Source organism: Sceloporus undulatus, chromosome 1 (genome assembly GCF_019175285.1).
Source record: "Sceloporus undulatus isolate JIND9_A2432 ecotype Alabama chromosome 1, SceUnd_v1.1, whole genome shotgun sequence".
Lineage (NCBI taxonomy): Eukaryota > Metazoa > Chordata > Lepidosauria > Squamata > Phrynosomatidae > Sceloporus > Sceloporus undulatus.
The window spans coordinates 231,867,288-231,889,954 of NC_056522.1; the positions used below are offsets into that span (position 1 = coordinate 231,867,288).

A 22,667-nucleotide genomic window follows, 5' to 3' on the forward strand; every position below is an offset into this window, starting at 1 on the left:
AGGGCTATCATATCACCTCTTAATCTTCTTTTCTCCAGGCTAAACATCCCCAGATCCTTAAATCGTTCCTCATAGGACATGGTTTTCAGACCTTTCACCATTTTAGTCGCCCTCCTTTGGACACACTCCAGTTTTTCAACATCCTTTTAAAATTGTGGCGCCCAGAACTGGACACAATATTCCAGGTGGGGCTTGACCAAATCAGAATACAGTGTAACTATTACTTCCCTTGATCTAGACACTATACTGTACTTTTATTGATGCAACCTAAAATTTCATTGGCCTTTTTAGCTGCCGTATCGCACTGTTGACTCATGTTCAACTTGCAGTCTGCTCGGACTCCCAGATCCCTTTCACATGTAGTTTCATTCAGCCAGGTGTCACCCATCCTGTATCTGTGCATTTCATTTTTCCGCCCTAAGTGCAGTAACTTACATTTCTCCCTGTTGAAGTTCATTTTGTTAGCTGTGGCCCAACTTTTTAGTTTATTCAGGTCATTTTGAATTTTGATCCTGTCCTCTGGGGTGTTTCCTATTTGGGGAGTGGTAGTCCAAAATTAACCCCCCCTCCTCCAGCTCCGATCAACAATTTGTTAGCCAGATGAACTAACAGAAGTTTTGTGTAGAATCAGTAAACTGCTGATTACCAGTTTCTGGAAACAGACACAATAACTTTCTTACCTGCTTGCAAGGGTAAAGTAGACAACTGCAACATATGTGTTCTTCTGATCTAGTCTGTCTCTTCTTACAAAAGGCAAATGCTTAAGGCCCATTTCAGATGAGTGAAGATGAATATCAGCTTTCCATAGACATGATCCCTGCCCACATACATACAGTACCATATCTGTATAAATATATCAGATCATCTTGTAGCACCTTTAACCCTATAACATTTATTAGTGGATCACAATCAGCTTCCTCAGATAAATGGAGTATTATTTTAGAGCTTCAGGTGTATACTGTATGCACCCTGTCTATGTTGTGTAATCTACAAAAGCTCACATTATGATAATTCTGTCTGTCTTAAAGATCCCACAAGATTTTTGTTGTTTTGTTTCGAAGTATATCCACACCACATAATTATATCATTATGGTGTAAGTTAACCATGCTTCTGCCCTGTGGAATTCTGGGATATGTAGTTTTCTGAGGTACTTAACTACATCAGTTGAACTACAGCACACAAATTCTTTGGCACAGAATTCTAAGTAACCCATAAAATTATAAATGATGGAATTCTGTATACAGTAGTAGGTACTGTGGCAGGTAAAATGGTATAATTGTGCTATAATTGTGTGGTATGTATGCACTCTTTAATAATGTTTTATTGGTTAACTGGAGGGTGTTAGAGGCAGTTTCATAACAATGAACAAATGACTCTTTGTCATTTCATCATAACAGGGTAAATTGGCAACACTTGCCATTGTCATGTATCCAAAAAGGTCTTTTATCCTGATAAAATGCCCCATGTGAATTGACATAGTGTCAAGAGATTTACATTTCATAAAGTGTTCTTTTCTTCTGATTTCTTGATTTCTTCTTGTAGATTTCATTTTTATGGAACTCTTTGATTCTTTTAAAAATAGATTAATATATAGTAGCAAACATGGGATCATGTTGTTGGTATGGGGAAGGATACTAAGGTTGCAACTGCACTGCAGAAATAAAGCATTTTGGCAATGCTTTAATTACTATGGCTCAATGTTATTGAATTCTGGCAATTGTAGTTTTGTGAGATATTTAGCCTTCTCTGTCAGAGAGCTCTGGTGCCACCACAAACAATAATTCCCAGGATACTATATCACTGAGCCATGGCAGTTAAAGCTGTGTCAAACTGCATTATTTCTGCAGTGCAGTTGTAACCAAAATCATAATTCTTTGATTGAAACAGCGAGTTCTGTAGGTTTTTTTTTACAACAAAAAGGATCAGATCATTTTAACTAGTGCTGATCCCTGCTTTAATTCAAAAGATTTATACCCAATTAGTCTGCAGTCTGGTAGTACAATTAGCAGGATAATGATTTAAGCATAGTTTGAATTAATAGCTTTTGTATCTTTCCAGTTTGATGCCACTTTGGATGTGTTGTCATCAGTGATTGTCCTTTGGCGCTACAGCAATGCAGCTGCCATACATTCTGCACACAGAGAATACATGTGAGTAGTGATGGCTACTTTTACCTCATATTGAAGTTAAATAATCTCGATTTTTCCCCCTCAGGGGTATTTTTTTTAAAAAAAATGTTTGCTCCTGGCCTGTGCAAACTAAGAGCTCAAGTCTAACAATTCAGAAGTGTTGTTTATGATAAAAGTCCTCTCTGATGAATGACAGGTAAAAATATCAGATGAACCAATGATTCTTTTAACCTTTTGAATGGTGCTGCATAGTGTTCCTGAAGTTTGAAGTTCTTATTGCTCCTGGTTCTTTTGTGTCCCACTGTAAGTGCATCTTAGATGCAAACAAAAGAAAATAAAGCATGTGTGAAAAGCATTGATATTCAATCAGCAATAGTTCTTATTCCTGCCCCCTTCAGCAGTGTATGGCCAAATATAGCCTCTTATGTTAAGCTCCAGATTTAGAATAGGTATTCAGCTGCAAGGGGACTATTATTTTTTGCCTATTGTTCTCAGGAAAACTTCATAACAAAGTTGCATTTAGCTTTCAATTTTCTACCTTAAAAGGCCAGTCACTCCCCTTCGGCCTCATCTTTCTCACAAGGCTGTTGATAAACTGGGGAGAAGGAGGAGAATATAGGCAACTTGAGCTCATTGAAAGAACAAAAAAAGCAACAGATGTTGAAAGTATCACTTAAAACAACCCTCACTATGGGTGGCATCCTCTTAGTGACTTGCTGTGGTATAAGACCAATTTATGTCATGCTAAGTCTTTTTTTCTGTGGTTTTTGCAGAGGTCTCTACCAGATTTGTGCAACCAGCAAAGTCCATTCAGGATTCACCTTTTAGTTGCTGCAGCCCCTATGCAATAGCAATTTAGTAGCCATTGAAGAGCAAGTGTCATTAGAGAATTTGTTAGTTATGTTCTTGTAGCCAGAGGTTACACTGGTCCCCCAGAGGACAATAGCCAAGACCACCCTGCTCCTCCAGAAACATAGACAGATGCTTCTCTGATGTCCCCTTACCTCCACTGGCCACTAAATGGTTGTGGAATGGGGGCTGCCGTAGCTAAAAGATGAGTCCTGGATGGAGTGGAATGCATAGTTCCATTTGCATAACATTGTAGTTAGTTAGTTAGTTATGGGATTTATATCCCATCTTTTCCCCAAAATGGGTTTCAAGGAGGCTTCCAATAATCTGAAAAGGTAAAATTTAAACATATACTCTATATCTCTCTGATGCAGAATTTCAGCCTGTATTTGAACATTTCAAAATGAAAAGAAATGACTATAAATGTATTGCATGACTTCTGTGTTGTTCGTTTCTCAGTCTTGATCTAATTTGTACCTTTTTCTGGGGTTGTGCTACCCTAGTGCAGCTAGTTATTTTGTTATGGGGGGAAAAGGGGGCTTATTCTTTTCAGTTACAGGCCCCTAATGGAACAACACTGAAGTCAAGCAATATCATTATGAATGTGGATCATGGGCAGAGGCACTGTCCATACCTGTCTGTGCATGTATAATCCACTATTTCCCAATATTTAGGGATATTCAGTCAAAGTGAGACAGTGCTCCTCCCATTCTTGAATGCATTAACCCCTACCACCCAAACCAGTAACAACAAATAATTCCTAACATTTGATTGTTTTCCTTATTTTGTGTGTGTATGTGTTTGCTCTCTTAGATTATATTAAATAAAACAAAATTCAGCAACTAAGAGATTGCACTTAACAATACAATGGAATTTATGAACAGGGAGTCTGGGGTCCTTGGGACAACTCTTACAGTTCTTTCCTTCCATTTTGCTGGTGTTTCCTGTAGCCTTCATTCATAATGGCTGTAAGATTTAGAACTGGTCCTCCAGTCCCCGATGATAGACCGTAGTGCTATATTCTCCTGAGGGGAAGGCATTCCTCTGTACTATCTGTACTGACTTTTTATGACTGTGGAAAGGGCAGGAATGGCAGCTAATTCACCCTTTGTTGAAAAAACTCAGGTCTGGCTTTACAGTGTACTTCTTCACACCTGATTCTTAATAATGGCTTAAATAGCAGCATGGGTTACACATTAGAATAAGAGATATGTTCATGTTCTACGTTGGTAAAATAACTCTGACAAACCAGTAGCACAAAACAGACATTACTTGTAGAGGACAAAGAGTGAGAGGAATATGTCACAGGTTGATGTAATGGGCCAAACCCCTGTTAAACGTATATGTATATGTAGTGTTAATATATCTTGAACTCAAGATCTGTCGTTTGAAGCATCTGTGACCTCTGTGGGCACAGGGGAGAGAGGAGCTACCTGCCACACAGGGTGAAGAAAAATCCAGAGTTTTATTAGCTATATTTCCACTTAGTTCAGAATACTATGGAGTCTCTTCAAACCACTACACCATGCTGGCTCTCACATCCCACTGACTGACTAATGAAAATGTCCTCCAGCGGTGTTGATTGTACAGCATGGATTATATGGGAGAGGCGATTCCTCAACTGAAACCATGTAGGGCTTTAAAGGTAACAACCCAATATTTTGTGCTTTGCCTGGAAAGTAAATGGCAGCTAGAAGAATGAGTTTAATAAATATGTAATATGATCACTCCTAGACATGCCAGTAACCAAAAGACCTTTCTACACTATCAACTAATGACCAGATATTTGTTGCAATTAAAAAAAAAAACATTTAATTTGCTACCAGAAGAAAAGCGGAGAAGAAACCAGCCTTGTTTTCTGTGGAAGAGAATTCCACAACCTTTATGTTGCAATTAAAAATAAAAATAAAGTAGACATGTGAAGCCTAAACTTTATTATTATTATTATTATTATTGTTGTTGTTGTTGTTGTTGTTGTTGTTGTTACTAACCTTTATTTATAAAGCACTGTAAATTTACACAGCGCTGTACATACAATCTTTTTAATTGGACGGTTCCCTGCCCTCAGGCTTACAATCTAAAAAGACACGACACAAAAGGGGAAGGGAAAAGTGGTGGGGAAGGGGCCTCTCTAGTAGGATAATACATATAAAATACATAGCAATACAGGAAATGATTCAATAAAACAGACAACAAAAGAACATCAAATAGCAAGTGACAATTATGCAATGCCTGGAAATGCCCTGAACAGGATGGTCTTCAACTCCGTTTTGAAGCTGGTTAAAGAAGTGATGGCTCTTGCTTGTAGGGGAAGAAGGTTCCAGGAGTGAGGAGCAGCAAGTGAAAAGTAGCGAATCTGAGATGGGGCAGAGGAAATCCTGGGCTGGGACAGCAGACCTTGACTACCAGAATGGAGGGCCCTAGTGGGAAGGTGAGGAGAAATACGGTCTGATAAGTAAGGAGGGGCCAGTCCATGGAGGGCTTTAAATGTCGACAGCAAGAGTTTATACTGAATGCGGAAAGGGAGGGGGAGCCAGTGAAGGGATGCCAACACAGGAGAGATGTGATCAGAGCAGTGGGTGGAAGTGATAATGCGTGCAGCTGAATGCTGGACAGAAATTAAAGGAAGGAGGTGAGAAAGAAGAAGCCCAGCCAGGAGAACATTACAGTAATCAAGTCGTGAGACCACTAGGGCATGGACCAGGATCTTGGCAGTGGAGGCAGAGAGATATGGTCGGATTTTGGCAATATTGTATAAAGAGAATCTACAAGCCTTGGCTGTGGTCTGGATCTGAGGGGTACACGACAGAGAAGAATCAAAGATAAAACCAAGACTGCGGGCTTGCTGGACTGGTTGAATAGAAATGTTGTCCACAGAGACAGAAAAGGAGTGTTGAAGGGTGGACTTAGGAGGAAAGACAAGAAGCTCTGTCTTGGACAAGTTGAGCTTCAAACGCCGATGGCGCATCTACTGCGAGACAGCTGTGAGGCAAGACGAAACTTGCTGTTCAAGCCTTGGAGAAAGGTCAGGGGTGGAAAGATACAACTGGGTGTCATCGGCATACAGATGGTAGGAAAAGCCAAAGGAGCTGATGAGTTTTCCTAAGGACAGTGTGTAGAGAGAAAACAGAAGGGGCCCCAGAACAGAGCCCTGGGGAACTCCAACAGATAAGGGAACAGAGGATGAAGTCTGACCACCTGTGACCACTGCAAAAGATCTGCCTGACAAATAAGATCTAAACCAGTCAATTGTGGCATGAGGAAGGGAGGGTGGCTGCAGCTCTTTGACTTTGGCATAATCTTGTTCTTGATCAGAAGTTGTTATGCTGTTAAGCCAAGATATTTTTTCTCTCTGAGGCGAATCAGCAGAACAGTGCCCACTTCCATTTCATATACACATGCCATTGGATTGGCAGCTGCAACTTATTTCAAAATTAGTAGTATCCTGTCACTTTGAGCCTCATTGTGCTATGCTAGGGTATCTATTCTGTTCACTCCTCCACCTATTCCCATGCTTGCTATTGATTAAAAAGCCACACAAGAGATTAAAAGCAGCATGTCTAGCTCCCCTGGGGTTGTGGCTGAATTTCATTCTTGTTAATAAAATTGATTCAGGGGTAGCTGTGTTGGCCATTTAACAAATACAAACAAAAATCCATCAGTGATACCTTTATTGGCCAACTATAAAAGTATCACTATAAAAGTATCACTGGTGGATTTTTGTTTGTATTTGTCAATAGAATGGTTTAGGTTGGCTAATACCCGAAGGGGTCTTAGCATAGTCTCTTTTGAGGCAGTGTTTCCAAACACACTTTCCCCCCACAATGCCAGTTGTGATGGAAACGCACACCAATGTCCACAAATCCAGGGAATGGTACTTTACTGAAAAGAAGCCACAGCAGCTATACTGGGACCTTACATTTCTTAACCTAAATCTGCTTAAGAAGCACACTTTTAACATTTATACAGTATCTGAGGCCCTCATTGGCTTTTTTCAACCTATTTTGAATCATATTTACAAAATCTGTAATGATACTTGCTAGTGTGTGTACTGAGAGAAGAGACATTGAACATTGTGTTCTCACTGGTGGAGCTGCATAGATGTTTTACCTGGGTGTGTTTCTGTTGTGTGATTGTGTACACTTATGTACAGAAAGTGGGGGTGGGAGTCCTATGGACTACAGGCAGTCCTTTGGGAGATTCACTGCAGCCCTTGGGACTTTCCCATGGACCAACACCAAACAGCCTGCAACTGTCAGCCTTCAGATTTCTTGGCCCAATATTGTTTTTCAGCTTTTAAAACATTCAACAAAAGCCCCTTTGCAGAGCTGTCAGTTCTTCTTTGGGGCAGCTTTCTATTTCAAAAAAGGCCATCCCTTCCCAAATGTCCTGAGACAAGAAAAAGTGATAATTCATCACTTGTGATCACCTCAAATAGCATCTAAGATGAGATACTGTAGGCCTCAGGAGCTTCTGAGAAGCTTAAAATTAAGTGGTGTGTTCCTGTGGGCTCTAGATCATGCTCACTTCAGCCTAAAGCCAAAGCAAATACACATGGATCACTATGATTATGTAAGTTTGATTCTTCCTTTTACATACCTTAGGAACCACTGAACAAAACACATATATTTATATATAAAAAACTACTACAGACATTGTTGGCAGACCTTGAAAAGACATGCTTTGTTTCTTGTTTAATGTGTATTTTTAAACCACTTGCACTTCAGGCCTTATCTCCCCCTACCAAGGAGAACTTTTGTTTCCTTTGTCTTCCTATTCATTGCTATGCTGTTGGCAGAATCCCAGTGCTAAACACTGAAAGTAGAGACCAGAACTATTATTAATGCCTTGTATTTATACTGGCTTTGGAAATTTAAATAGCTATCATGTCTGAAAAGAACTTAGAATGCTTTGAAAAATGCAAAAAAGCATGCAGATTTCTAGAAAACAGGGATGATGATGATGATGATGATGATGTGTGTGTGTGTGTGTGTGTGTGTGTATACATACAGTGACCAGTTCTTCATTACCTTCAGCTCAGTGCATTGTGAAGGGGCATAATAAGAGGTTTTTGAAATGAAAGAACAGTAAATGTGATAGATGTGTTTTATTGTAAACTCAAAATTGTGTTTTTTTTCTTTAGGTATACATAGCATGTCAAGATATTAGCTTGCATATTGGCATTAACAACTTTTCTGACCTTGTTTTGTGAAAAATAGAAAAAATATGGATATAAAATGTATTTGACAAAATGCATACTTTCCAAATGCAGTATAGGCAGTATAGGCTACTTTAGCTAAAAGGTTTTCATGGATAGTTCTTTATAATAAGGGATTACCTTTTCTTAGTAAGCCAAATAATAGCTTGAAAAGGTAGGAAGTGTGCAAAAATTTTCCAAAGCTTTTTGACAACTATTTTAAAAAGGCACATAATGCCCATAAATGGGGGTTTGGCTGTTTCCCAGTCTCAGAATCTCTTTCTGCACCAAGCGAACAGTGTATAGTAGCTCAGTTATGCATGCAATAGTTATGTCCTGATTGGACTTCTATAATGTACTGCTTCTGAAGATGACTTGGAAACTTCTGTTGATATGGAATATGACCCTTTGCATTCTTATTATGGCTACCAACAATGTTGTGAGCAGTACTATTTTATTCTAGCTGAAGTCTCTGAGCTGCTTGAATGCTGCATAATTTGTTTTGATTTAATGTTGAATTTTATCCTGTTTATATTGGGATCATCAAGTCTTGAAAGATAGCTGAAATGCTAAGTAAGTGAACTAGTCTTGTATTTTATTTAATGGTTCTCAGTTCCCTGGATCCCAGTGGTTTGGATTATAGTGCTAATAACCACATAAATCATGAGCAAAACAAGAACTAAAGATAAAAGTCAATGGAATTAGTATTAATTTTATTAACTATTACTTTATATAGTCAGAATATGATAGAAGCAATGCCATCTCAGAATCGCGTCTGTAATTCTGCACATAACATTGAGGATGTTTAGATTAGAAAACATATTTACTGTTTCTAACTGATGAATATTTTGAATTTCCTTTTAAAAAATATAACATTTAATCCTTGTGAGCACATGATATTGATCTGCATCCCATCATTCAGTACCTAGCTATACCTACCTGTTTAGCACATGTATGTATATAAGCTAAATAAATACATTATCTGAATGTGAGCTTCTTAAAAGTTTGTGTTAATGGAGTTTACAGATATTCTGAAGCTATGATACAAACTCCACAACCTTCCAGCTGTCCTGTAATGCTGCCATACATCACTATTTATAGATCCTCCATCATTCAAAAGAGAATAAACATTTGTTTCTTTCTAGTTTCAGTAATGTGATAGAAATGTCTTAAATGTTGGAGAGTACAATTATAACTCTTTAGCTTAAAGAAATGCAGTCTAGCCAAGGACATAATAATAGAACTTGCAAACATGGCATCCACACAATATTTCAGTAATTTAATAAAATATCCCAAAGGATCTAAACTAACAATCACCATTGATTCTTTTTCATTAGGAGCTTGAAAAATGCAGTCAACAGAAGCCCATATAAACCATTACATTTTCAGTTTGTTTCATCCATAGCTTCCTAAGGTTTAAATTTCTTGTGTAAAAACATTATGGTCCAAATGGGTGTACAGCATGACACTCTGAGTATTTTTTTGTTGTAAATATAAATCAAAGGTTTTGTGGGTGCAGTCCAGCCAGAAGTTAAACATGCTGAAAGTGCCATTGATTTTGGTAGGAATATGAAATACTTCTTAATTCTTATGGGTGGATTTTGATTGATATAGTTTTAGCTATAGTTTTGAAATCCAAACAGTTTTTTTTAAAAAAGGCTCTTACATTAAAAAAGAAAAACAAGGCCTTTTTTTCTGACAGTTTTGACAGTCAAACTCTAAGATAACCCAAGCTAACAAAGCCGACCAGCTAGTTATCTGACTGATATTGACAATCTTGTTTTTTCAGCATAATGTCATCACAGTTCAGTGAATATACTAATTAATTTTGTAGAGAGCTGCTAAAATTGGTTCCAACGCCATGTGAAAGACATCTTTCTAAATATAGCTCAGGAGATGCAAAAGACAACATGATATCCATGTACTGGTAGGTTTAAATGAAAACATTTGTACAGATTGTATTTGCATGCATCACTAATTTTTTCTTAATCCTTAATTCTCTTGCCACATCTCTGGTGGGCTCAGAGCAGATTGAACTGAGAGTAGCAATTACCAAGGGCTTTATAATATACCCACTTAGATGTACTACTGCCATTACATTACATTTGCTGGAAAACCAGCAGGATGATAGATAGGTGCCTTACAATGGCTTTTTCACCGAAGCTAAATTATATAAAGTACATCTAGATCTTTAGTTGGACTAGAACAAAATATTGCTGTAATACAGGAGCCACATAGTGCTTAACATTATTTGCAGAGCTAGGAGTGCAAAGGCATGGCCAACAGCAAACCCCAAGGCTAGATTCAGAAAGTGAAGCAGGCAGCTTCACAGTGGTGCTGCATTTCATTCTCCTGTTCTGTATGGATGCTGTAACATTACAGTGCTGCTTACAGGAGCAAGGGACATGTTAAGATCCTGCTTCCATGTGGCCAGGGAAATCACAGCTCTGCTCCTGGAGCCAATTTGAAAACAGCCTTGCACATGCAAAGAATAGCCACATGCTTTGGTTGTGCAAGATTCTTGTTTTTGGCCCAACATTTTTCATGTGCAAGAAACTGTACTACACTCGTACAGTGCTGCTATTCTGCTTGTTCTGCTCTGGCTGCCTCCTGTTGCATTCTGGGATTTGCAGTTGAGGGAGGGGCATTTACAATTCTCAGCCAGAGAGCTCTTAGGCCTCACTGAACTACAAACCCCAAAATGCAACAGGAGGCAGCTAGAGCAGTAAAAGCTCTATAGTACCACTATAAGAGTGTAGTGCAGTAATGTGGCTAGCTCAGTGAGGGAGAGGGGGGAAGAGGAGGCAGAGACTTGCCCTTCCCTATCAGCTTAGGCAAAAGCAAACTGCAGTGTCTCCTAGCTCATGTGTTCTTCCTCATTAATAACTTTTGCTACCTTGACCACGCTCTGATGTTGCTAGATCACATGCGTCTCAGTTTTCATCTGTGAAATGTTGGAGGGTACTGTATGTGTCTTTTTTTTTACACAGCTTCAACTTTCTGCACAGATTAATTGCTTAAAATGTTTTGAGATGCGTAAATACCAAGCGGAGCCACACTAAATTCTTCCCAACTAGGTTTCCCAATTGTCAGGAAAGCCATTTTTCAGCCCGAAAACAAATAACAGATTTTTTCTATCCCTACCCAGCAATGTTTGTGAGACATTCACAGGTAAAAGTTTCATAGAATCATAGAATTGGAAGAGACCACAAAAGCCATCCAGTCCAACCCCCTGCCATGCAGGAACTCACAATCAAAGCATCCCCAAGAGATGGCCATCCACCCTCTGCTTAAAGATCTCCAAAGAAGGAGACTCCACCACACTCCAAGGATTTCACTGTCTAACAGCTCTTACTGCCACGAAGTTCCTCCTAATGTTAAGGTGGAATCTCTTTTCCTGTTTTCTTCTGATAAACCGTAGGCATGAAGGAAAAAGTACCGGTGGAGTGCACTTTAACATAGGCAAATTCCTAAATACAATTTCTTACAAAGGACTTACAAAGTTTCAATTGCTTCAGTGGGTGTAATGTACCTGGGACTAGTGCTTGGGATTTAGGTTTAAGATGGCTTCTGTTCGAAGGATGGAATTCATCCAGTCTTCCAAATGTTGTTGGACTACAAGCCTCAGCATTCCTCATTCCTGGCTGTGTTAGCTAGGGTTGCTTGGAGATATACTGACTGCATGATTCCTACCTGTGCTCTATTTAGATAGACAAAAGGAAATGTATTAGCACCTAGAGTGCAAATGATTTCATGGTGATACTGCACCCCCCTGATGTATTTGACCAAACTGGATTCAAATGTGCAATTAACTTAACACGATAGCAATGAAATGGTTTTTGCCTATTGTGCTACATTAATATTATTTACACTGTGTAGTCATGGGAATGCATCTTATATTGTTTGTTGACAGAATAGATTCCTTCCAAATCTGCTGTTGAGAATTTGGGGCAGATTGAAGAAGATTGGAGGGGGGAGCATAAGGGATTGCACACAGGGAAGAAGGTGAAGGGCTTCCTGGAGTGTGAGTGGAAGCTTGCTTGTATAACACTGGATGTAGGCCAGGGGAACATATGTGGTTCCAAAATGGCTAAGTAACTGTTGACAGATAATACTGCTTCTACTTTAGACTGGAAGTCTAAAATTTTAAACAGAAAAATGAAGTGGGAAAATGTGTTTATACTTGTGTTAGTCAAACATGAAGAGCTAGGGGTTTGTTTTTTCTTTTTTTTTAAAGATATTTTTGGGATGGCTTTCTAGATTGAGAAAGTATTTTGTTAACTTAAGTTGGAATGCACAAAAATATTGTAGCTGCAATGCAGAGAGAAATCAGCACACTTAGAAAAGGTGTGTGCTATAGCCATTAAGATGTTCTATTATAGGTAGATAGACACACTCATGAATTTTTCATGACTGCAGAATTTTCATAACCAGTATATTAAAAAGATGCTGCCCTAGCTAAATGTGCTGAATGAATGATGAGTCATCTGAGAGGTAATATCACATATTTGGGTTTTCATCTTGCCTTTGGTGAATGCATTCTGCTAAATATAAACCTGTTTTTTCTATGGTAGGTGTTGTAGAATTAGTTTTAGTATTGGTGCAGAATGGGTGTCCTTGAGCCATTATTTCCTAGTCTATATTACTGAGCAGTTTGATGAAGACAGTCCTCCCTTTTTTAGATGCACTGAACAATTCAGACCTTGAACTCTGCTTTCAGAAGAATCATAAGGCTTCTGTAGAACTGATCTATAGCAACATCACAGTTTAATACAGTAATAACATGAATGAATTCATGAAATTTACGTGGATGAACTCAAACATTGCAATTTAACCTTGTACCTCACTGTCAGAATTGCCATGAATGTATTAAGCAGATCTGTTCTTTTGCCTTCCCTTGTTTACTCCTCTGCTGAGCAGAAAGGTAATCATGAACCCAGGTAGAATATCAGCTTCATGTGAAGAGCTTGTTTCCCTTTCCTTTTCCCTTCCCCCCCTTTCCCTTTTTTGTTGAGTACTCACATTAATCTTTATCAGCCTTCAGTACTGGCTTTTGTTAGCTAAAAAATATTTGATAAAAGTGAAATCATTTAAAAATGATGAAATAATTAAAAATGATTAAATATACTGCAGAGCGTATGAGCCACAAGAATCACCCGGAGAATGGACTGAAATTATTCCCTGGGTGTTGGTCAGTTTTATATTTTCTCAGGAACATTCCTACACTTCCAGAGGGATGCATTTGGTAAAACATAAAATAATGACTGGAGGTACTACTGTCAGAGTCTTGGGGAGAGAAGGAGAATATTTTTTTCTCTTCCCCTTGTAGGATCCATATAAATTTTATCAGGTAATTAAATCTGTTAATTTCTGAACTCTCTGCTTTATTTTTCAATAAAAGTGCTATGGATATGTCTCATTTAACAAAACCTTTGATAGCAACTCTCCTTTTTACAAAGGGTTTTTTTTATACCCTCCAAGCTACTGTCCTCTTCATCCTTTGTTTTGAGAGACTTTTTAAAAATAGCATTATCACCTTAAGGAGGATGATGAAAGAGGGCTGGAGAAACACAGATTTTCTGTATGATGTTGCAGCAGTGTGTGTGCAATAAATAATACAACAATCAAAAGAGTTTATCGCACAGCCCTTGGGGACTTGATGGGGGCAGAATGAAAGGGGGCAGAATGGGAACAGAATGGGGCAAGGGATGCATTTTACCATACACCAGAACACTGCCAATGCCACTAGACATTCCCATTCCATTCCCGCCGTTGCGGAGGAGATGATTTTCAGGAATGCTTCTGAACAGTTCCTGAAAATCGCCTCCTCTGGGATGGATCGGGAATGGAATGGGAACGCCTGGCAACATCGGCTGGGAAAGCGCAAGATTCTACTCTAGCTGATTCAACTGTAGCTCTGTGTGCCTGTTTACCTACAACAGGCAAAGTAAACAGCAGCTGCCTCCAGAGTCCCTTACTGAGCATACATTAACAGCAAAACAGAGAGAAATGCAAATAAACATGCCTCACTGGTGCCTCCCACCATGTTAAAAAACATAGATCTATATGTCTGGACCCCAAATGAAAATCATAAGAAAAGTGAAGGCTTTTATTTTGGAAGAAGCTTCAAGTGGTTTATAGAAGGATCACGATGCTTTTGTTTACTGTGCAAGGTTTATCTGATCTGGCTGTTTCATTTCATATGTGCATATTGTTTAGTTTCGAATAAAAACTTTGCAGAAACATGTTGAACTGCCTTTTTTCTTTGTGGCGTAATAACCTCTCCTTGTTCTTTCCATATTAATTCTGTCTTTGGTAACAATTTTTTTTTGTTAAAGAAGTAACATCTATGAATACATCTACTTTGTAAACTCAGGTATAGCTGTATTGAATTTTAAGTTAGAGCTGACTTGATTGTTTGCATCTAGCCAGTGACTTGGTCATAACTATGTGCTTCGCTGTTTGGCACAAGCATGCTGACATGGTTGTTAAAGTTTTCAGGGAAACTCTGAAGCATGGTCTATCCTTATCCATGAGTATACAAGCTGGAGTCTTGCATAATCTGGGTTCGGGAGGTATGAAAATATCAGTGGTGGTGACATTACTTGTGAAGAACACAGACAAAAGTTATTTTGCAGTTGGTGAGGCAGAAATACTGGTTTGTCCCTGTTTTTAATTTTAGTTCATGGTTTTATATACTGTTTTGTTTCTAAATTATTGTTATGCCTGGTTACTATAAACTGTGTGATAACTTTATATAGTTATACTTAAGCATATAAGCAAATGTTGTTCTTGTGTGCCTTAAAGTTGTTTCTGACCTATGGTGACACTAAGGCAAACCTATTACAGAGGTTTCCTGGTTTATTTTGTCCAGAAGGAGTATGCCTTTGCCTTCCTCTGAGGCTGAGAGAGTGTGACTTGCCATAGAGTACCCAGTGGGTTTCTCTCATTGAGCAGGGATTCAAACCCTTGTCTCCATAGTCACAGTTCAGTGCTGAAACCACTACACCATACTGGCTCTTTACATAAGAATAGAATAATAGCTATGCCAGATAAGATGAGACTTGTTTAGTCCAGCATTTTATTGTGCCAAAAAGCTATCCAGATGGCTATGAAAATCCTATGAACAGGATATAGATGCAACATCACTTTCCTGCTTTTGTGTTTGTGTATCTATGCTCTGTCATGCAGTCATGGTGACGTTCTCATTCACTGCTTATATTGTCCAGTAAAACATATCAAAGTAAGTATTTTCAGCCCATCCTATGTCTTTACTCAAAAGCAAATTCCATCTCATTGAGTGGATCTTCTTTCTTGGTAGGTTGGTTTAGGATTGTAGCCACAGTATGTTTCTCTTCTTGCTTTAACAACTATCATGTAAAAAGATCAAAGGAGTGGAACTCATTCATAGATGGCAAGTATTCTAATAGATGATATTAGAAATGTCAGGAGGGTGCATTGGAGGATGGTTCCAATGATGAATGAAATATCTAAAGAACTTGCATTTTCTCTGTAAGTTTTTGGCTTTTTCTATGCAGAAATCACTGATGGATATCAGAGATAAATGTAGTTTCTATGCAAGAATGAAAAAAAAGTGCAGCAGCATATGAACTTTTAGGGAAAAAATTCTAGTGATGGACTCAGTTTGATAATACTGGCTGTCAGTGAAGATTTATTTTTCTTGTATTCTAGGAATGATTTTGAGGCGCAGTCCTGAAAAAAATGGTCTTCTACTCACAATTTCAATGAAGGCTGTGATTGAGCTTATATCCACATTTTATCCTAGCACTGTATTCTCATGCCTGTCCCAGGGGTCAAGCATACCTTCTACAGAGGAAAATTGCTTGAGACCATCTACTTGAGATATAAAAAGAACAACCACTAAAAACATTTGGTAGGAAAGTAAAAATCCATTGGTCAGGAGGTGTAAATCAAGTCAAATTCTGGTGTTTGCAATCTTCAAATGTACAATTCCCTCTCCTCCATATATACTCATTCATCTACAAACCTATATAATCATTTCCTGGGATTAGGTTTCCCTTGCATATATGAAGAGATGACTGGAAGCAGGAAAAGCAGTGTTGAGCAGCAGATGTTCCTTCTTGGGTGGCAACTACCAATACTTGGGTGGGCAACTTGGGTGGACAACATTGATACTATTGTCTCTGCGCCCTTCTTTTCTCACGACATTTCTCAACTGTACAAAACGTGCAAATAACAACAGACAGTTCAGAACTTTATTGAAGGACTGTTTTTTCCCCAAAGTAAGGGAAGTTGAACAAAGAGAAATTCAAACCTTTTGCTGAAGTTAGCATTGAAGAAACTGGTCCTCAGCACATTTTCTTTTTAAGTATGTCTATCATTTGCACCTTGTGTCCAGGGGTTCAAACAGGGAGAAAACTATTGGGATCAGAGCAGATGAAGAAAAAAGGGTTCAACACTTTCTGATGAATTCTCTAAGAAAAGTGATTTTTAAAAATTGCTGTAGTGTTGTGAGAAAATTTCGATTAATACCAAGATAATGTAGTCTTTCCAATGCAAACGTTTTTGATGAGCCATTTTCCTCAGGACCACAGTACGGGATGAAAGGGTTCAACTTTTCTTCCTCAAGTTTTGTAATCTCAAATAGTTGTAGTTGAAATACTGCTGTACTGTGATAATAGTTGAATAGCTACTCTTTGTGTGTGTGTGTGTGTGTGTGTGTGTGTTTTAAATGCATGTTCAGAGAGTAACACTACACCTAGTTTCATCCTAAATAAGTGTTTGTTAACTGTGGGCCCAAACAGACTGGCCAGATAAAGCTGCTTCGGGTCACTTTAGAAGCATGCTATTTAAATGATGCATGCGTCCTAAGAGGCCGGAAGCTGCACCAAAATCACGCACCAGTCCTAAGGACTTGGAGCACAGATGTGTGTGTCCTTTAAACAGCATACCTGCTTAGTGACCCGAAGCAGCTTTATTTTGGCCAGTCTGTTTGGGCCCTTAATTATTTGAACAGGAACAAGAAGGCTGCAATTAAAGGCTGTTCATTCAATAAACCTCACAGCTTTTGGTATGTTTCAGGTGGGATCTATAACGAACATTTAGAGATAAATACTATATTGCTGGATGGTAAGTAGTAAGATGTAAGAAACTTGTGTTTTTGCTCAGTTGTGGCTGCCCTTGGACAAATTTAGTATTATTAACAAGCTACTGCCAGGCTACACAATACACTCGTCCCCCGGGTTACGAAATTAATTCGTTCCGGTGCCATTTTCGTAACCCGGAAGTTTTTCGTTAGCCGAATCCCCATAGGCGCTAATGGGGAAAAGCCGCGGCTCCGCCGCGGCTCCATTTTAAAAAGCGCCAGCGTTTTTTCGTAACCCGGGTAAACCTTCGTAACCCGGAAATAATTAATTAATTTTTTTTTTCGTAACCCGGAAATTTCGTATCGCGGCGCGTTCGTATCCCGGGGTACCAGTGTAACTTTAAACTCTTAAGGATTAAAAGGGGGGGATACAAATATAATAAATTAATAATTAGGGAGCCCTGGTGGCACAGTGGTTAAATGCCTGTACTGCAGCCATTCACAGCCACGAAGTTGTGAGTTTGATCCCAGGGCTCTAGGGTCGACTCAGCATGGCATCCTTCTGTATTGCTAAAATGAGTATCCAGCTTATTGGGAGCAATTAGCTTACACATTGTAAACCGCTTAGGGAGTGCTTAAGTGCACTGATGAGCAATATAGCAATGTACTTGCTATTGCTATTGCTATAATACTCCAGAGCTCAGCCTTGCTTCATTTATAATAAGTACAGTTGATGTCTTCAGAATATTATGCTGTATCTTTCTACAATGTCACGTGCATGAAATGGTGTTGCCATATTGGCCACACTAATATTACAATTGTACTCTTGGGCTTTCCAGTAATACAATTTAAGCATGTTTATTATTACAGTGCAGTGTGCAGGTTTCAGAACATCATGTGGGGTTGTAGATGTTATTTCCCCACCAGGAATATTATTTTACTGTGGAGTGTTGAATTTAATTATGATGTGCTGATATACTGCATTCAGAGTCTGTGATCAGAAAAATGGGAGATAGAGAAGGGATGGAAATGAAAGATTAGTGAATGAAGAAAATACAGTAGTCTACAACCTCTATTAGAATTATCTTCTCACAAGATATTCTGACAAGAAACTGTAATACTGTCAGTTTAGAAATATGAATATTAAACTTGCTTGCTTCAGAATCAAGGCAAACATTACAATTCCTCCAATTTTGCTTGAAAATATGAGAGATAGTAGCGGATCTCACAAGGAGAGTAATCAAATTGGCAGGCAGAAATTGAACAACAACCAGTCCCATATCCATCCGTAAAATCTAAAAGAAAAAGAAACAAGCATAGTCCTATTTAAAAAACAGAAAAGTAGGCTTACTAACAGAAGCTTGTCGGTAATCAAACTCATGGTGGAGGAAAGAAATGGTGGAGAAAATCACTTGATGCAGGAAGAGAGTGAATGGAAATCATTGCACACCAAAACAACAACAACAAAAAAACGCATCCTATCCCTGACGGGATACAGTCACGTTTCGAATTGCAAGTGGGTTTTATCACACTCACAGATGCCACCGCTGCCACTGGGTGACTGCAACCTGCATGTAGCCCAGGTACCAGTTGTGTTTAGCCAGCTTTTCCAAAGACAGGACCTTCCCGTCTTTGAAAATTGGCGGGTTGCAGTTGCCCTGTGATGGCGTTGACATTTTTGAGTGTGATAAGACTCGATTGCAATCTGAAATGTGGCTGTATCCTGTCGGGGAAAGGACACTCTTTTTGGTGTGCAATAATCTCCTATGTGGTGAAGTAAACAGGATGTCAGTAAATGTGCAAACTTGAAATTAGTGAATATAAGCACTCAAAGATATTTTTTAACTCCAGATTTTAAATTCATGCTAATTTTTTTTATAACTCCAGCAGATTTTAAATTCAGGCTAAAGCAAAACTCCACTGTTATTTCATCTTTTCTCCTTTCTCTGTCAGATTACTTGCTAATAATTTGATGTTCTGGTATTGGCAGTTGTACAGAAAAAGAGGACAGGGGAACTCTCTTCCTCACCTCATGTCATGTGCCTGATGTGCTAATGTGTAATATGGTAGGCCAAACACATATAACCAGGAAATTTAGTTTTCACAAGGGCTATTGTGTTGTAAGTGCTGTGGAAAATGTTCTTTTCCTGGCGTGATGCACAATAACACTCCTGGTCTGAGAAAGGGAAGGGGTGAGGCCATATCTGTTTGCCTTCTTGGGTGGATCACCATTGCTCCCAGATGGACTAGATCTCCTTTCTCCCTGCCTTTCCAGTTTATTGCCAGCACTGGAGCACTACCAGCATTACTATTCAGTAAATGGGTGAGTGTGGGAAAAGATGGGCTCCACGATTTAATTATGAGTGAGGTTACAGGTCTGGAATACATTAGTGATGCTTGTCTGAGTGAAGCGAGTTGTAGCGGGGATTGGGGCAGCTCCTGCCACCTCTGCCTATGTGCAGAGGATGTGGCAAGTGATGAGATGCTGCTATGAACAATTTTTGGAATAGATATATTCCAATACATAAGGTTTGGTAAACTAATTGTTATTTGGGCCATGGGTTTTGATAAAGAGAACAGGCTTGTCTGTGAATATCAGTATTCGCAGGGCACTAAACATTTATTTCAACATTAGCAGAGTTGTCTTTTCAGTGACTGTGTTAAGTACGTTTACTCTATAGAGAACAGCGAGCATGCACAGTCTATGATTTTCTTTGGTTGTGTGTTATCACTGTACTTTCTTCCTACTGTTGTTATATCTTCGACTCCATTTGCATGTATGGTATCTTGACCGCACTTGAATGTATGATACGACCCATTTCTGAATGGAATATGCCAAATATGTCATCACTATACTATTTAGCTATGACTGAGTCTGCATTTCTTAAGCTTGGCAGAACCCTGCTGACTCTTCAGCAGATTCTTTAATGAGTTTCATGTGAATTTTGCATTTTGTGCCAGACCACCAGATTGGCTGATGTTTACAGGGTAAAAAATAGAATCCTGCTGTGCTAATTATAATAGCCTCAGACTGTTCTCCTGATAGATAAGAAGACACTAAATGCCAAATGAGAGGCAATGCTGCTTTATTTCTTGTAATAAAGAAAACAGATTCTGATTACAAAGTGACAGAACATTCAGCATCCTTTATTGGAATAGTCTGGGCAATAATCAGAACATTTGTGTTACCACAAGTTCTATTTATGTAGGATTTGTTAATAGCTACATAAAGTTATTTCTCTTAGCAATGAAGTTTGGATTCCAACCACAGACTTTTTGCTTTAAGTTGCAGTTCATAAGACTGCATGTTGCTCTGTGAATCTTACTTTCAGCTCAAATAATGCTACTTGCTTATACTGCATCAGTTTACAGTTGTAAACCACTTAGACACTGCTTAGGCATTATGAAGCAGTATATAAATGAAGCTTGTTTTGTTTGCAAACTGAAGAAAAATTAGGTATTGCTAAATGCTAATTAGTAAGTCTGCCTCCATTTCATATTCTCTTTAAGCCCTGGACTGGGCATAAACCCAGATAGTTCAGTAAGCAAGCAATGTCTGTGTGTCAGGAGTGCCACAAGGCTGCTGGTCCAGATATTGGAATTCCAATAATTGTGCTTTCTTGTCCTGTAATTAAAAGGCAAGCATAGTAGGTTTAATACTTCACAAATCTTTCTTGTATAGGGATTATATTCAGTGATGTTTCCTATGTTTACCATAAGTCATCTTGACTTAATGATCTCCAAAAGTTACACATCTTTTTTCCCACTTTTAACAGAGCCTGTGTCATCTTGGGTGTGATATTTCTTCTGTCTGCTTTATGTATAGTGATCAAAGCTATCCATGACCTTGCGACTAAGTTGCTTCCAGAAGTGGTAAGCCTTTTTATTTTATCTGATTAATTAGCATGCTTAGGATCAGATGTTGCAATAAGATGAACTATAGATAAAATTCCCTAGCACACTATTCTGTAAGGAGTGTATCACACTGGGGAAATCCTGTGCAAAACCAGGATTTAAACGGTAGAAAACCCCCACAAAAGCGAGTTGATTTTCACATTGTTAAGCTTGTGTTAATCTGAATGTAAAGTAAACAAAAGCTGTTTCTTTTCATTTTTGGGATTTTCCAAAAGTAAAAAAGGAATGGCTTTTGTCTACTTTCCTTCCACTTTCTGTTTGGGTTAACATTAGTTTAGCAATGATGTTGTGTGAAAATCAACACACTTTTGTGGTCCCCCCCCCCCAATTTAAACCCCTGTTTTTGCATGGGATTTCCCCTGTGTGATAAAGTCTTAAGTTAGTGGATCTCCCTGAAAATTTTAAGGGTATGTTATTTTATATTTAATGTATGTCTCTTGAAGTTAATTGGTATTTATCCACTGAACTGGATATAGCTTAATTTTGCTGATTGGATATAGTTTCTTTGTACAATTATAAGTGGAAACCTATTCACCACTAGAATTTTAGCATTTCAATTTTAGTTTACTCTTCAAACAACAGGTGTAGGAGTGATTAAAACAAGTAAATGCTTAAAAATAAACAGGATGCAGATTTGCTCAGGTTTCTCAAAAAGTTATCATCTGCTCAGTAATGCATCCAAATAACAAGCTAAGAGCATCAGTTAATCAATATGTACAGTTAATACATGTATATATGTTGGTATGTGAATAGATTAATTTAAAATATTAATTTCCAGGAAATTAATATGAGCAGTCTGTAATCCATATTAAATGCACAACCCATATAGTTCTATAACTTTAAAGGCATGGTAGATGTGAAAGTCCATTTGGCATGGATCTTTTTGCTAGTAGAAGACAAATGACTATTAAGGTAAATAATCCAACTTTTGAACAAAGGCCACATATAATTCGATGCCACTGACTTCATCAATAGACAGTTTTGAAGTCCTTTACATCTAGATATATTCTAACATTTCCCATCAGATCCAAATACATTGATGTAGGAATAACATTACACATTATAGGAATAAAAATTCCTTTTACCTTCACCAACTCTTTTGAACCAAACCAAATACAGTGGAGTAGCATTCTTCACATCATAGGAATAAAAATTCCTCTTACTGTTACCAGGATTTGCTTATGGCTGATTTGTACACCATCTAGATTAGAAAGCTTGCTTGCTGGTTCCCCTGTTGGGCTCCAACAAGGGCTGTTATAAGTGAAAATGTTATAGTAAAGTCTCCTTTATATTTATATACATGTGGAATATTTATACAGCCTGTATATTAATCTATGAATTAAGTCCATGTTGTGCACAGTTAACACTGGTTCAGACGAGCTTATTTCTGAAGACTCTTAAAAATTTAACTTGCTTTAAATTCCAGTAATCATTTCCCCTTTAGAAATTGATTTTTCAAAGCATGGTATGAAATTTTAGCTGCGTGACTCTGATTTTCAATCATGTGGT

The 22,667-nt window shown here is 38.4% G+C and overlaps 1 protein-coding gene across 1 annotated transcript in view; it reads left to right on the forward strand.

Moving 5' to 3' along the window:
* TMEM163 (transmembrane protein 163) overlaps positions 1-22,667 on the forward strand; it is a 108,053-nt gene that overhangs the window by 61,995 nt on the left and 23,391 nt on the right. The window contains exons 4-5 of the mRNA XM_042462239.1: positions 2,060-2,151; positions 21,020-21,116. Coding sequence (XP_042318173.1) covers positions 2,060-2,151; positions 21,020-21,116 — 189 coding nt within the window. The remainder of the gene's footprint in view (positions 1-2,059; positions 2,152-21,019; positions 21,117-22,667) is intronic.